This window comes from Euleptes europaea, chromosome 14, assembly GCF_029931775.1.
Source record: "Euleptes europaea isolate rEulEur1 chromosome 14, rEulEur1.hap1, whole genome shotgun sequence".
In the NCBI taxonomy this organism is placed as follows: domain Eukaryota; kingdom Metazoa; phylum Chordata; class Lepidosauria; order Squamata; family Sphaerodactylidae; genus Euleptes; species Euleptes europaea.
In genome coordinates, this window is record NC_079325.1 from 30,503,574 (window position 1) to 30,517,409 (window position 13,836).

The 13,836-nt window shown below is 44.8% G+C and overlaps 1 protein-coding gene across 1 annotated transcript; it reads left to right on the plus strand.

The window, feature by feature from the left end:
• The first annotated feature begins 1,766 nt into the window (after window positions 1–1,766).
• On the plus strand, window positions 1,767–11,299 carry LOC130487145 (pituitary homeobox 2-like). Its single transcript, XM_056860551.1, has 3 exons — window positions 1,767–1,854; window positions 8,049–8,263; window positions 10,793–11,299. Exons 1-3 carry the CDS (start codon window positions 1,767–1,769, stop codon window positions 11,297–11,299), a joined length of 810 nt encoding a protein of 269 aa, XP_056716529.1.
• Window positions 11,300–13,836: the final 2,537 nt, after the last annotated feature.

Sequence of the window (13,836 nt, forward strand, 5' to 3'; positions counted from 1 at the left end):
AGGTGGACTCTAAATGAAGGACGGGAGGGAATAAATTCTCAAAATCAAAACTGAGAACCAAACTACACATTACCTTTCACTTGAGTTCTCCATTGGGACTTGCAAGCCATACTGCAGCTGTGAGTTCCTGATGATGACTCCATTTAGAAACACCACAGGGCCTGGTTCATATTGGGACCATGGCAAATGGGGGAGAGGGGCCCCTGCTTTCCCGGGGGGGGGGCGTTATGTGCCCCATCAGGCAGCTGCATGTACAAGTATTCTTTATTGTCTCCTTTAAGACTGAAGAAAACAGGGGGCGAGTAGAGAGTAACAAAGGACAAACACCAGCAGCTGGAATTGCATATACTTCGGCTTCACTGCCATTGGGAATGCACATCCCCAAGAGCTGCTTCCAGAGAGCCTTTATCTGCAAGTGCCAGGGTCTGATCCTGTGACCTTCTATGTTCAAGGCCACTGAGTTAGACCAAAGGGCTTGAACATCTACTCTATGAAAGACTGCTAAAACATTTGTGACTTTTGAGTTTAGAATCAAAATGCTGTGTTTGTGTGTGTCTGTGTGTGTGCGCGAGAGAGAGATTGCTTTTAACAAGATGCATGCTTAGCAGATGGAGGCATTTTCCTCCCTTCATCATAACTTTAGAACTCAGTGACACTGCCTGTAGATTCAGGACAGACAAAATAAAATACGTGTTCGCTGTGTGCATAATTAATTTACAGAACTTGTTACGGCAAGATGTGATGATATCCACTACCTTAAACAGCTTTATAATAACAATTAGACGCTTCCATGAAGAATGAGATTCATTGACGGCTATTGGCCATGATAGCTCAGTAGCCCTTGTTTAGAGACCGAATACATTTGTCTAGATGTTGCTTTCTTGCCCCACTTATTAGCATCCCCAGAGGCATCTGGGCGACTGCAGTGAGACACAAGCTGCTGGACTCAATCAATCACCTTGTTCCAATCCAGCAACGCTGGCCTTATATTCTTCTGTGAAGTGGTTCCAAGGGCAAACCACAAAGATGAATGAAACTCCAACGGGAGAACTGTAAATACAGCAACAATTGGTGCCAAAATGGTGCATATTTTAGCGTCTACTCCAGCAAGTCTGCTGAACAAAACAGTGGCCTCCCAGCTGCCATCTTCTCATCCATCCCCACATCTAGCTTCCCCAGCCTGCTATGGAGACCATGGCTGATTGGCACCTGGTTAGACTGTACTCAGCTGTCCCTGATATTTGACACACATACACATGCACGCACACACGCATACACCCCTCCTCCCCACCAAGCCAAAGAGCACTGCAGCCAGCCGAAAGAGAAATAAACATGTGAGGGAAGGAAGAGGGACAGGAGGCAGAAAAGGGTTCTGAGAAGTTGCAAACGGCGGTGGAGGGAGCCCAGAAGCCAGACCTTGGTGTGGACCTGGTGGAGGAAAGCTGAGCCATCCGAGAATGGCTAACTTGGTTCCATGAAGGAGATCTTGGGAGGGGATTTCATAACCTGAAAGGAACTGTGCAAATCACAGCCTGAGTGCTGAGGGATTCCATAGCTTGGACAATCCATCCTTCTGGGAGACTTGTATTCATCATCTTTGCACCATTTTGTTCCTGAGTCCTCTTCGGTCAGCTCATCAAAACAGAAACCTCAGGCCTTATTGGCCAGCAAGGTATCTTAAGAACTTGTGGTGTGGGAGGTATAAAGCGACTCTGCTCTCACACAGTGGACTTTAACAAGGGTTCCGTCTTTGGACTGCTGGGAATATGTCAGCATTGCTGCAAGCCACAGATGGAAACTCTGAAGGTATACAGGCAAGAGCTCTGGCAGGGACACCCAGTACTGAGAGTGGAGGTAAGGCATGAAGGAGAAGAGTGTCCAGGAAAATACCATGTGGCCTGGGAACTTTGTGAACCTGACCCTGGGGATGGGTGTGTCTAAAGATGTGTTCTCAAGTCCCTTAGTGTAAATTAATTACACCATAATATACCATGGGCTGGAGGGTTTTTTTTCTAATTGGTTTGAGAAAGGCACTGCTTCCCATGGTGTGCATACATATTTGTCCCATAATCATTAGTAGTTCAGAATTTCCTGCATTGTGCAGGGGGTTGGACTAGATGTCACTGGTGGTCCCTTCCAACTCTAGGATTCTATGATTACTGGTCATACAAGCTTGAGTGGTTTTTGAAACCACTGGAAACCTTGCAAAACCTGTTAACCAATAGTGAAAATTAGAAGAATGAATATACTGCAAGTAAATAAAAATAAAGAGTGTTGTAGCACATTAAAGAGTAATTCATTCATTGTGCTATGATTTTTGCAGCATAAACAGATACTGTACATAAAAAGATACTGTACAGTATCTTTTTAGCTGCATATGCTGTTGTTTATGTTACGTTGGCTTTATTCAGCATAGGTCCTTCTTTTTGATGATTTTGTGTAAGCCAGAGCCCTTTACAGCGCATTCCTGAAGGGAATGCCAGCACCGGGCTTAGGAGGCAAACTGGCTGCGTTGCCTCCACCAAAAACTAAAAAACTAAAAGCTGGCGTACCTTTACAAAAATAAAAAGGGGCGTTCCCGAGCCGAACGTGCTCGGGGGGCTGACTAACATCGGCCCCGCCCCACGGCCGGCACCGTTACGCCCTGGGAACACCACCCCGGGCGACGGAAAACCTCCCGGTTTGCTGGCGCGGCCTGTGCCGGCGGCTGGAGGTCGGCCGCAGCGGCCGGGGAGCAGTGCCCTCAGATGCATAAAGGTCACTTTTATTTATTTGTTTGTTCATTTCCCCCAGATTTCCTGGTGGCTCAAAGTGGCAAGTCACAAATTAAAACATTACAATTGAAAACCAATAGACTAAAACCACAGATCCCTCCTTCCCAGCGATCCCTCTCTCAGCTCTCTAAAGACAAGGAATATAAAAGGAGTGTCTGCCCTCAGTCTCAGCCATTTCCTCTTGACATAATTGGTCATTAAACACCCATAAAGGAGAGGTTATTTTCTGATCCATGGTAGCAATTAGAGGCTGTAATTAGAGGTTGTAAATAAGGAACCCGGGATAGTAGCTCTTGTGTATGAAGTAATCATGTGGGATCAAAGAATGAGAGAGTGAAACCTGTGAATCTAAGGGCCAAATGGCACAAGACATTTTTTTAATGAGCCAAGCCCAGGTTCCTGCATGCCATGGTCCTGATCCAAGTAGGGCCCCCACAGTCCTATAAAATGACTTTCACCATAGCTGCCGTGTGTCTGTGGGGAAAGCGAGTCCCTAGACCCAACTCGTTTTTAAAGACTGGTGTCGTTTGACCCTAACAGAAGAGAATGGCCTGTTCTGCACATGTGGTCTTTGTCAGTTATGGCCCTGAACTACTCTGACTTTTTTTTTTCTTTTCTGCACGTTTTGCCCCCTAAAGAAGTAGCTTCATTTTTCCTCCTCAGCTTTTCTTTGGCTTTTTTATGAGCGCTTTTACTGAGAGTTTTTGTTTCAAGCTGATTCTGAGTCGGCTTTACTCAAGGTGCAGAAATGCTACTTTTTTTCACTCTCATTGAGGCCCACTCACACCCACAGTCAACCTCCCCAATTGATTCCATGCCCCCCTTCTGCCTTCCTCCTCCTCTCCACCTGGGACTTCCTCACTCTTAAAAAAAAACAATTAAACATGCAAGATTAATCAAATGCTGAGGAATCTGCCTGCATGCAGCAAGGCTCTTCTTGAAACTGACCGGAAAGCCATGCCACCATGAAACTGACTAGAAATAGCACACTAGAGTACAGGCATTTTTTCACTATCTCCCCTGCGATCTGGTTAGTTTCGTGGTTGAATTGCTTTCTGGTCAGGTTTTTTTTAATGGCAATAAAATATTGCTAGATCGCTGAAGCATTGAAGCAATAGTCTCAGCAGGTTCTTTGAATTACCAGCTTTCATTTTTTTTAAAGAGCAAGTTGCTATCCCTTTCTCTCACTGAGATATCAGGGAAAAGGCATATTTCCCCACTCCTACACGAAGCCAGCTGGGTGACCTTGGGCTAGTCACATATTTATTTGAGCTCTCTCAGCCCCACCTACCTCACAGGGTGTCTGTTGTGAGGAGAGGAAGGGAGGGTGATTGAAAGCCGGTTTGATTCTTCCTTAAGTGGTAGAGAAAGTCGGCATATAAAAACCAACTCTTCTTCTTCTTCTTTCATATTGCTAGAATCAGGGTCACACCAAGACCTTGACTGGCAATAAGTTCAGGACAGTCCCAAGAAAATCCTTGCACAATTCACTGACAGAATCCACTGTTACTAGATGTGATGGTGGCCATTGGCCTTGATGGCTTTTAGAAGAATTGAACAAAATGGTGGGTAGATCGGTAGCTGTAAACTAGGACAACTAAATAGAACCTCCATGTACAGAAGCAATATGTCTTTGCAGACTATATGGGCAGATTGTTGCCATCAAGCCCTGCTTGTGAACTGCCTGAAGACCTGTGAACTGCTGAACTAGGTGGATACTTGGTTTGATTAATTCAGGCAGTTCTTATGTTCATAGCTATGTTAAAAGGATTGGGCTGTTTATATTTAAAGTCTAATGAAAATATACAATGCTTGTTGTGGGGGATGAAGATGGATAGATCTGTCAGCAGCACAGGAATTGCCTCTTCTTTAGGCTGAAACACAACTGCCATGTGCCATAGCTCTCCAGTCCGAAGGCATCTGAAAGTTCTAGAGGTTCATGCCTTGGGATGATAAACAGATTGTCTCAGAACTGTCTGTCCTAGTATAGTAGACTCTGTTTTGCAATGTACCTCTTTGCTGTGTGATCTGATCCATGCAAATATTCAGGGTTAGCTGAGATTAAATAAACGCCTCCAGCATTTTGGGTATACTAAGCAATGGTTGTTCTTTGTAGACAAGATCAGCAGAAAATACTGGAAAGCTGGAAATTGTTTAACTTATTATAATATTTCTACCAGGGGTGTGTGTAGCCTCGACAGTGTTCTGCTGCTGCTGCTCTCCCCGCTCCATTCTGTGATAATGTGGGAAACCATGCAACTGAGAACATATGAGTGCAAATGAAAGGCTGGATTTATTGAAAGAAATTCATTTTAAAGGGGAAATTGCTGGAATGATAAATATTACAAATCCTTAAAAGCTTATTCTTACAAATGGTGAATGACAGCTTATGCTGTGAACCCCTAAACGGTTATCAAGCCAAATGGATATTTTACTGTTTCTTATTTGTAATCTTTGATATTTACTTTAAAACATGAGTTTGTTCCAAGTGAAGTAAGGGAAAGACAACCATTTTTTGCAGACACACAGTCACACAGTCCAAGTAAATTAATCAGTCTTGAAGCTGGAAAAGTTCAGCCAAGTGATGTTCTGTTAATGATTAGGCATTATTTGACATTCAAAAATCAAATTAAATCACATGAACACATGAATATACTTCACAGTGGGTAGCCGTGTTAGTCTGTCTGCAGTAGTAGAAAAGGGCAAGAGTCCAGTAGCACCTTAAAGACTAACCCTACCAGAAAATATTTTTGTTAGTCTTTAAGGTGCTACTGGACTCTTGCCCTTTTTGACTACTGCAAACAGACTAACACGGCTACCCACTGTGAAAAATATTTTCTGGTAGGGTATGAGCTTTCATGAGCCACAGCTCACTTCTTCAGATACAGAATGTGAATCCATCTGTCTTTAGGTAGAAGAGAGTGAATTCAGACAAGCATTAGTATGTAAATGTTAACAGTATGTAAATGTAAATAGCAAGGTGATGGGATTAGGTGTGGTATGCAGAAGAGTCTGTGATGTCCATGGGAGAGATGGGTGTGGAGAAATCAGCATTGGTAATGAGCCATGAATGCAAGGTCTTTATTCAGCCCAGGTAAATGCATTGACTTTAGTTTGAATATCAACTGTAATTCAGCAGTTTTTCTTTCCAATCTCCCTTTGAAATTCCTTTGTAAGAGAACTGCTACTCTTAAATCTGCAACAGAATGTCCTGGAAGGTTGAAATGTTCTCCAACTGGTTTTTGAATATTGTGGTTTCTGATGTCAGACTTATGTCCATTTAATCTTTGTCTCAGAGACTGACTTGTTTGTCCAATGTAGATTGTGGAAGGGCATTGCTGGCATGAGATGGCATAAATCACATTAGAAGATGAGCAGGAGTATGAACCTGAGATAGTATGGCTGACATTGGTGGGTCCAGAGATGATGTTCCTAGAATCTATATGAGGGCAAAGTTGGCACCTTGGTTTGTTGCAGGCCTTGGTGCCAGAGTCCATGTTCCTGTTAAGTAGTTTATCATCATGGGTGAGAAGTTGTTTTAGGTTAGCCGGCTGTCTGTAAGCAAGAAAGGGACGCCCCCCCCAGTGCTTCAGCAAGGGAAGTGTCACAATCCAGCATTGGTTGTAGGTCCTTAATAATACGTTGGACTGGTTTTAGTTGGGAGCTATAAGTGACAACCAGAGGTGTTCTGTTGTCATTCTCTCTGGGCTTATCTTGTAGTAAGTTGTGCCTGGGTATCATTCTGGCCTTCTCAATCATCTTTCTCACCATATCAGCAGGATATTGTAGTTGCAAAAATGTTTGCTGTAGGTCTCTCAAGTATGTATCTCTGTCTGAAGGACTGGAAAGAGAAACTGCTGAATTACAGTTGATATTCAAACTAAAGTCAATGCATTTACCTGGGCTGAATAAAGACCTTGCATTCATGGCTCATTACCAATGCTGATTTCTCCACACCCATCTCTCCCATGGACATCACATACTCTTCTGCATACCACACCTAATCCCATCACGCCTGCTATTCACATTTACATACTTTTAACATTTACATACTAATGCTTGTCTGAATTCACTCTCCTCTACCTAAAGACAGATGGATTCACATTCTAGCTGTATCTGAAGAAGTGAGCTGTGGCTCACAAGGCTCATACCCTACCAGACAATATTTTTGTTAGTCTTTAAGGTGCTACTGGACTCTTGCCCTTTTCTACTACATGAATATACTGAATCAGATCCTTGGTCCATCAAAGTCAGTATTGTTTACTCATATCGGCAGCGGCTCTCCAGGGTCTCAGGCAGAGGTCTTTCACATCACCTACTTGCCTAGTCCCTTTAACTGGAGATGCCAGGGATTGAACCTGGGACCTTCTGCATGCCAAGCAGATGCTTTACAAACTGAGCCACAGCCCCTCATTTTTTGCATATAAAAATGTTGCTGAAACTGCTTTTGTCCCTTTGTAAAACATGTACTTTCCAACAGTTTTGGACAGAACCATTTTCTCTGATCACATCTGAGATTCCACATTACTGATATTTAGATCCGTGACAGACTCCTGCAGCTGAATATCTGAAAAAGAGGGGTGGGGAGAATTGGCTTGAAGAATGAGATTTTTATAACTAACAGTGCCATCCTAAGCAGAGTTATATCCTTCTAAGTTCATTGGACTTAGAAGGGTGTAACTCTGCTTAGAATTACACTGTAAATAGCACATAAAATCTTGTTTGGAATCCTTGACATTCATCTTCCATTTCATTTCATATGATAAGGCAAAACAACAGGTATTAAGTACTTCTTGGGAACTGCACCCTAGAGAACATCACATTATACAGGTCGGTCCCACAATCACATGTGAGTTGCAGGTTCTCCTCAGTTCTTTCAAATATGGTGCATGATTCAGATCAAGACCACAGTGCACATGGAGAAGGGGTTTTACTGTTCCTCCCTGTGCCATTTCCCCAATCTGAAGAGTCCCTGGGGCACTATTTGCGGAAACCCATATGTTCCCTAAGATACATGTGGGTTTTCCCAACAGGGTCAATAGTGCCCTCCTGGGTTTGTTTCAGTATAGAAAAATCAAGTGGGGGCATCCCCTTGTCCGCATACAACACACACTCAGGAATTGAGAACCCAATGTTATATGTCTAGCAACGGACCCCAGACTCAGCCCAAGTACTCCATAATGTGTGACAAGGTTTAAAACTCTATTTTCTGCTTCATGGGGTTAATGGATGATTTCATGCCGGTTGAATTTGCTTACTTGTATTTCCCTCCAGGAGAGACTGGTGAGATTTCTCAGTGCAAATCTTTTGATTCCAGTTGTGAGGATGAAGCAAACTTGGGGAAAAAGAAACCACGTCGGCAGAGGACCCATTTCACCAGCCAGCAGCTACAGGAACTGGAGGCCACTTTCCAGCGGAATCGCTATCCGGACATGAGCACCAGGGAGGAGATTGCAGGCTGGACCAATCTGACAGAGCCCAGGATCAGGGTGAGGAGCTATGCCTGCACAGGAGGTTAACCAGGAATGCAATCCCTGAACTTCATTCCACTCTGTTTACACATTTAAAGGTTGAATAAGGAACCAAAGTGGGGTGAAAGACAGCCTGACAAAGATCAGGTGCTCTTGGCTCACTTTTCTTTCTCTGCTGGATCAGGTAATATAAAGAATACCCAGGTTGTTGGACTCTGGTGGGATGGATTTCACAGTTCTATAGAGAAACACTCTGACCTGTGATTGACCTCAGGTTGCCAGGAAGGCAGTGCGGTAAAATGGGCCCTTCAGGCACCTTGTTTTCTATCATATGGGTAGGGTTGCCAGGTCCTTCTTCGACACTGGTGGGAGGTTTTTGGGGTGGAGCCTGGGGAGGGCGGGGTTTGGGGAGGGGAGGGACTTCAATGCCATAGAGTCCAATTGCCCAAGCGGCCATTTTCTCCAGGTGAACTGATCTCTATCAGCTGGAGATCAGTTGTAATAGCAGGAGATCTCCAGCTACTACCTGGAGGTTGGCAACCAAACATATGGGATGTAGAATTTACGCAGCCAGCCCAGTTTCAATCTGCTTGACCACCTTGGCAGAATTATTCCACCATTACTAGATACAGCTAGGGGCCAGAGTAGATGTTCAGGTGTCCATGAATTTCTGTGGATGCCAACACCATTTTGGAGCTGAATTTAGCAATTTAAAAATGCCATAAGTGCCGGGAAACAAGATTGCCTGGTCCTGCTGCGCTTTGAGCCTGATCAGTTTCAGGCCATCACCGCATTTTTAAATGGCCGAGTTCTACTTGAAAATGGCATCATGGGCTGTACCTGTGGGCACCATAACAAGACAAGCAAAGAAAAGAAACACGTCCTGGGCAGGCCTTCATTCATTGGGCTGGCTACAGTATACCCCAGGCTCTGAGCCAAGGGCCAAAAGTCCTTTAGCTTGCACATATGGCCATCAGGCATGGAGCTGGGGGAAAGAGCGCCCGGGGCAGTGGGGAGGAATGGAGGGTGTGTGCCACACACGCGTGCTGGAGCCAGGTGCTGGGGCGGAGACAAATGCTCCGGGTAGTGCAAGTGGCGGCCACCCCTGCAGGAAAAAAAAAGAGGAGAGTAGTGTCCAGATGGGCGGCGTGCGCACCAGCCAGGCCATGGGCAGGCAGCTGGGCTTGTGCCGTGGCGGCGCTCCTTCTACCCATGCCCGAACTTTCCATGCCTGCGCTGGCGCCCCCTCTCCTTACACTGGGGGCATATGCTACCCCCATCCCCCCCACAAAGATCCATCCCTGGTGGCCATGCCCAGACAAGAACCTGTAAATACAGGAGAAACCAAAGTCAGCCCAGGTGGTACTCAGCAAGGAATACAACTTTTAATAAATACTTAAATCAGAGAAGAAGCATAGGAGGAAGAGGTTAACTACCCTCTCCTCCAGTGTTCCTTGATCTTGAAAGCAGTTTGGAACTGCCAAACAGTTTTTGCGAGACCAGCAGGGAGAACATAATTACAGATCTTTCCATCACCCCTAGCATGGCCATTATTCAGACAGTCACTAAATTGTTACTAACTGCTGCAATATAAACAGTTCAGAACAGTACGGTTTATGTATTTAGATATGCATACCCAATTTTTCTCCCCAATGGTACTCAAAGCGGCCCGCACCATCCTCCATTTTATCCTCATAACCTTGTGTGGTAGTCAAAAAGGACAGGAGTCCAGTAGCACCTTAAAGACTAACAAAAATATTTTCTGGTAGGGTATGAGCTTTCGTGAGCCACAGCTCACTTCTTCAGATACAGCTAGAATGTGAATCCATCGGTCTTTAAGTAGAGGAACAGTATGTCAATGTGAATAGCAGGCTTGATGGGATTAGGTGTGATATGCAGAAGTCTGTGATGTCCAGGGGAGAGATGGGTGTGGAGAAATCAGCATTGGTAATGGGCCATGAATGCAAGGTCTTTATTCAGCCCAGGTAAATGCATTGACTTTAGTTTGAATATCAACTGTAATTCAGCAGATTGGAAACTGCTGAATTACAGTTGATATTCAAACTAAAGTCAATGCATTTACCTGGGCTGAATAAAGACCTTGCATTCATGGCCCATTACCAATGCTGATTTCTCCACACCCATCTCTCCCCTGGACATCACAGACTCTTCTGCATATCACACCTAATCCCATCAAGCCTGCTATTCACATTGACATACTGTTCCTCTACTTAAAGACCGATGGATTCACATTCTAGCTGTATCTGAAGAAGTGAGCTGTGGCTCACGAAAGCTCATACCCTACCAGAAAATATTTTTGTTAGTCTTTAAGGTGCTACTGGACTCTTGCCCTTTTTGACTACTGCAAACAGACTAACACGGCTACCCACTGTGAATTATCTTGTGTGGTAGGTTAGGCTAAGATGGAGTGACTGGCCGAACATCATTCAGTAAGCTTTCATGGCAGCGTGGAGATTTGAACCTGGGCCCCTTAGATCTGGTCCAGCAATGTAGCAACTCCATCTCTCTCTCTCTCTCTCTTTCTAGGTTTGGTTTAAAAACCGCAGAGCCAAATGGCGGAAAAAGGAGCGGCATCAGCAGACAGAACTATGCAAAGGGACTTTTGGCTTACCACTCAACGGCTTGTCCGGAAGCTCTTACGAGGACCTCTACCCGAGCTACACCTACAATAACTGGACCCCCAAAGGGCTGCACACCACCCCCATCCATGGCAAAGGGTTCCAGATCTTCAACTCTATGAACCTCAATTCCTTTCCAAACCCCACTGTCTTCCCTGCAGCTGCAGCAGTCTCCATGTCTGGTGTGCCATCTCTGGAAACCTTTAATAGCCTGGCAAGCCCTTCTGGGCCTCCTGGTTCAACATACGGACCAGGTGCACCTTCACCATACATGTACAGGGACCCCTGTAACCCAAACCTGGCTGGTCTGAGATTCAGAGCAAAGCAGACACAGCCTCCTCTAGGCTACGTTGTCCCTCAAAGTCCAGTTATAAGCCCCAGTTCCAGCCACTATAATCTGGACAGGCCAGTGTGATATGGCCAAAAGCATGGAGGAATGAATGGATTTTTGTCTCCTTAGAACTCTTGCCGACAGACCTTGAAGAAGAGCTTGTCACTGTAAGCCTGTGTGGAACATGAATAGGATTGACCAGGTGTGGACAGAAGAACTCTTTTGGCCTGCACCATATGGAGGAGGCATATCTTTCCTCTAAATTGCCTTCACACAGACACCTTTCAGTGAGCTGGTGCTTTCTCTGAGGGCCTCAGACTTCGGCATGGCTGAAGCCCTCACACAATCAATGTAATCTGGATTTAATTCAAATTACATTCGTTTGGGAGGTCCTAAGTGTTTCTATTTCTTTCGCTGGGGGCCATTAGAGATGGTGAGATGGGAGGTCAGGTGTCAATTGTCTGAAGGCTAAAGTAAGTCCATTCAATATGACCAAAAGAAACAAGTAGAATGAGGCGGAGGAAACCAGGAGGAACTTCAAAGAGTAGTGAGAGAGAGGGGGAAGCAGGTGTGACAAAGAGGAATCAGGGGCATTCCTGATTTCTTGGCCTCATTTGTTCAAGTAAATTTTAACACACCATTGAGTTACACAGGATTAGGGCATTCATTCTTAAAATATGTGCCACCAGAGGGATGTTAGTATGCTGTGAGAAATAACTGAAAAGTTAAAGTTCCTTGTGATCCCAAAGTACCTACAGAAAGTAGAAGTTGCCCATTGCACCTCTGCTTGATATACTGCTCTGGCTTCTCTCCCTTCCAAATGCCTCTGTTGAGAACAGCTAACTCTCTTTAGATCTGTTGGTCAGTCCTGATGTAGAAATAGAGAATCACCTGCACTTGTAGGAGACATTCTCAGACTCATGAGAAACCCAAGTCAAGGGCTCTTCCTATATTCTTAAGCATTCTAAAAGGAAAGCTTTTCAGGTGTAAGAAAGAAGTGGTGCTGCCCACTTACATTCTGATAGAAGCACTCCATAGCTGCCTGAAGCGGGGCCAAAAAGAGATGGCTGCAATTTAAATACAAGGTGCTCCCTCTGCCTGCAGCGAGGCTTTCTTCTTCCTTACGTTTATCTAGTTATCACAACTATTGCCAGATCACAGCTAAAGCAAGAACAGTAGTAAAGAAGGCTTTACTTCTTCTTTACTGCCCCTGGGGAGCAATTAGTTTTACAGGTGAGCTGCATCAAAGAGTGAGGCGGCTGGACCAGCTTCCTGTCCCCAAACTGGGCTGCTAGCAAGTCCTGTTATCATCACTAGCCTTCTACCCACAAACTCCTCCTGCCTCTGCCTTGTATATCAGGAGTGGTGGTGGGAAGCTGAGGTACTTCGGAGGGCTGAATCTGACTGGAAATTAAGTTGTTTATTCTAATTATTCTACAGAAATGTAGAGGACCATGATACGACCAATACAGGCATTTGGCGGATACCATCCATGACAAGTAATGTTCCTTCTTGCTCAGAGCAGTTTTGGAACTAGGGTTACCAACCTCCAGATGGGGCCTGGAATTACAATTGATCTTCAGACCACGCAGGGATCAGTTCCCCTGTTGGGAATGGCAGCTTGGGAGGGCAGACTCTACGGCATCATATTCACACTGCACTCCCTCTGCTTCGCGTACCTGAATACTCCCCCCCCCCGGGACCACCCATAAAGCCACCTTGGTGGACCTGAGGGCAGAAAGGCAGGGTATACATTTTCTAAATAAATAAATAAATAAAAATTTCAGGAATTTCCTAAAATAGAATTAGCAGACCTCACCTGACATATATTTTAGTACATACATGTTTCAGTACATATATATTTATAAATCTATATGGCCAAAAGAGGGGGGGAAAGAGCATCAAGATGACTCAGACTAGACCAGAAGTATTCAGAGCAGATCAGACTGTGGGATTATGGAGGCTCTTGGGCAAGGCGCTTGTGGGCCACCTTAACAGGGAGGGTAAGGCACACATGCCTCTTTCCTGTAGACGTTCACCTTCCTCCTCTGTCGGTTGGGTGGGTCCTAGGGTTGCCAGCTCTGGTCTGGGAAATAACTGGAGATTTTGGGGGTGGAGCCTGAGGAGGGCAGGGTTAGGGGACGGGAGGGACTTCAAGGTATCTCCAAAGCAGCTATTTTCTCCAGGGGGACTGATCTCTGTTGCCTGGTGATCAACTGTAATAGCGGGAGGTATCAGGTGCCACCTGGAGGTTGGCAACCCTAGCAGAAGCATATGCAAGCATTTTCAATGTTTTCCCAACCTTGAGATTAAGAAAGTCCACTTTTTAACCAGACTTTCAATAAACTTCTTTTCTGTGATTGCCATATGAGTCTTTCTGACATCCTATCAATAAACCATTTTTTTCTATTTTACTGCCTGTAGATTTGAACTCTCTAGGTTTACCAGTTCTGAACCATTAAAATAATAAAGTGTGGTAATTCTAGTCTAAATGGTTAGTGTACAAGCAGCTGCTATTAACAGCAAAAAATGTTGGGTTTTTATATTCACTAGGACCTTCCAAGAACACTTTCCAAACTGGTTCATATGTTGATGAGCCCTTGTACATTGCAAAAGATTCT

Bases quoted from the DNA above. Each gene is read 5' to 3' on its own strand.
- LOC130487145 (XM_056860551.1), top strand. From the start codon at position 1,767: ATGTCAGCATTGCTGCAAGCCACAGATGGAAACTCTGAAGGTATACAG. The intron at 1,855-8,048 runs GTAAGGCATGAA...ATTTCCCTCCAG, and splicing joins ACCCAGTACTGAGAGTGGAG to GAGAGACTGGTGAGATTTCT. The intron at 8,264-10,792 runs GTGAGGAGCTAT...CTCTCTTTCTAG, and splicing joins TGACAGAGCCCAGGATCAGG to GTTTGGTTTAAAAACCGCAG.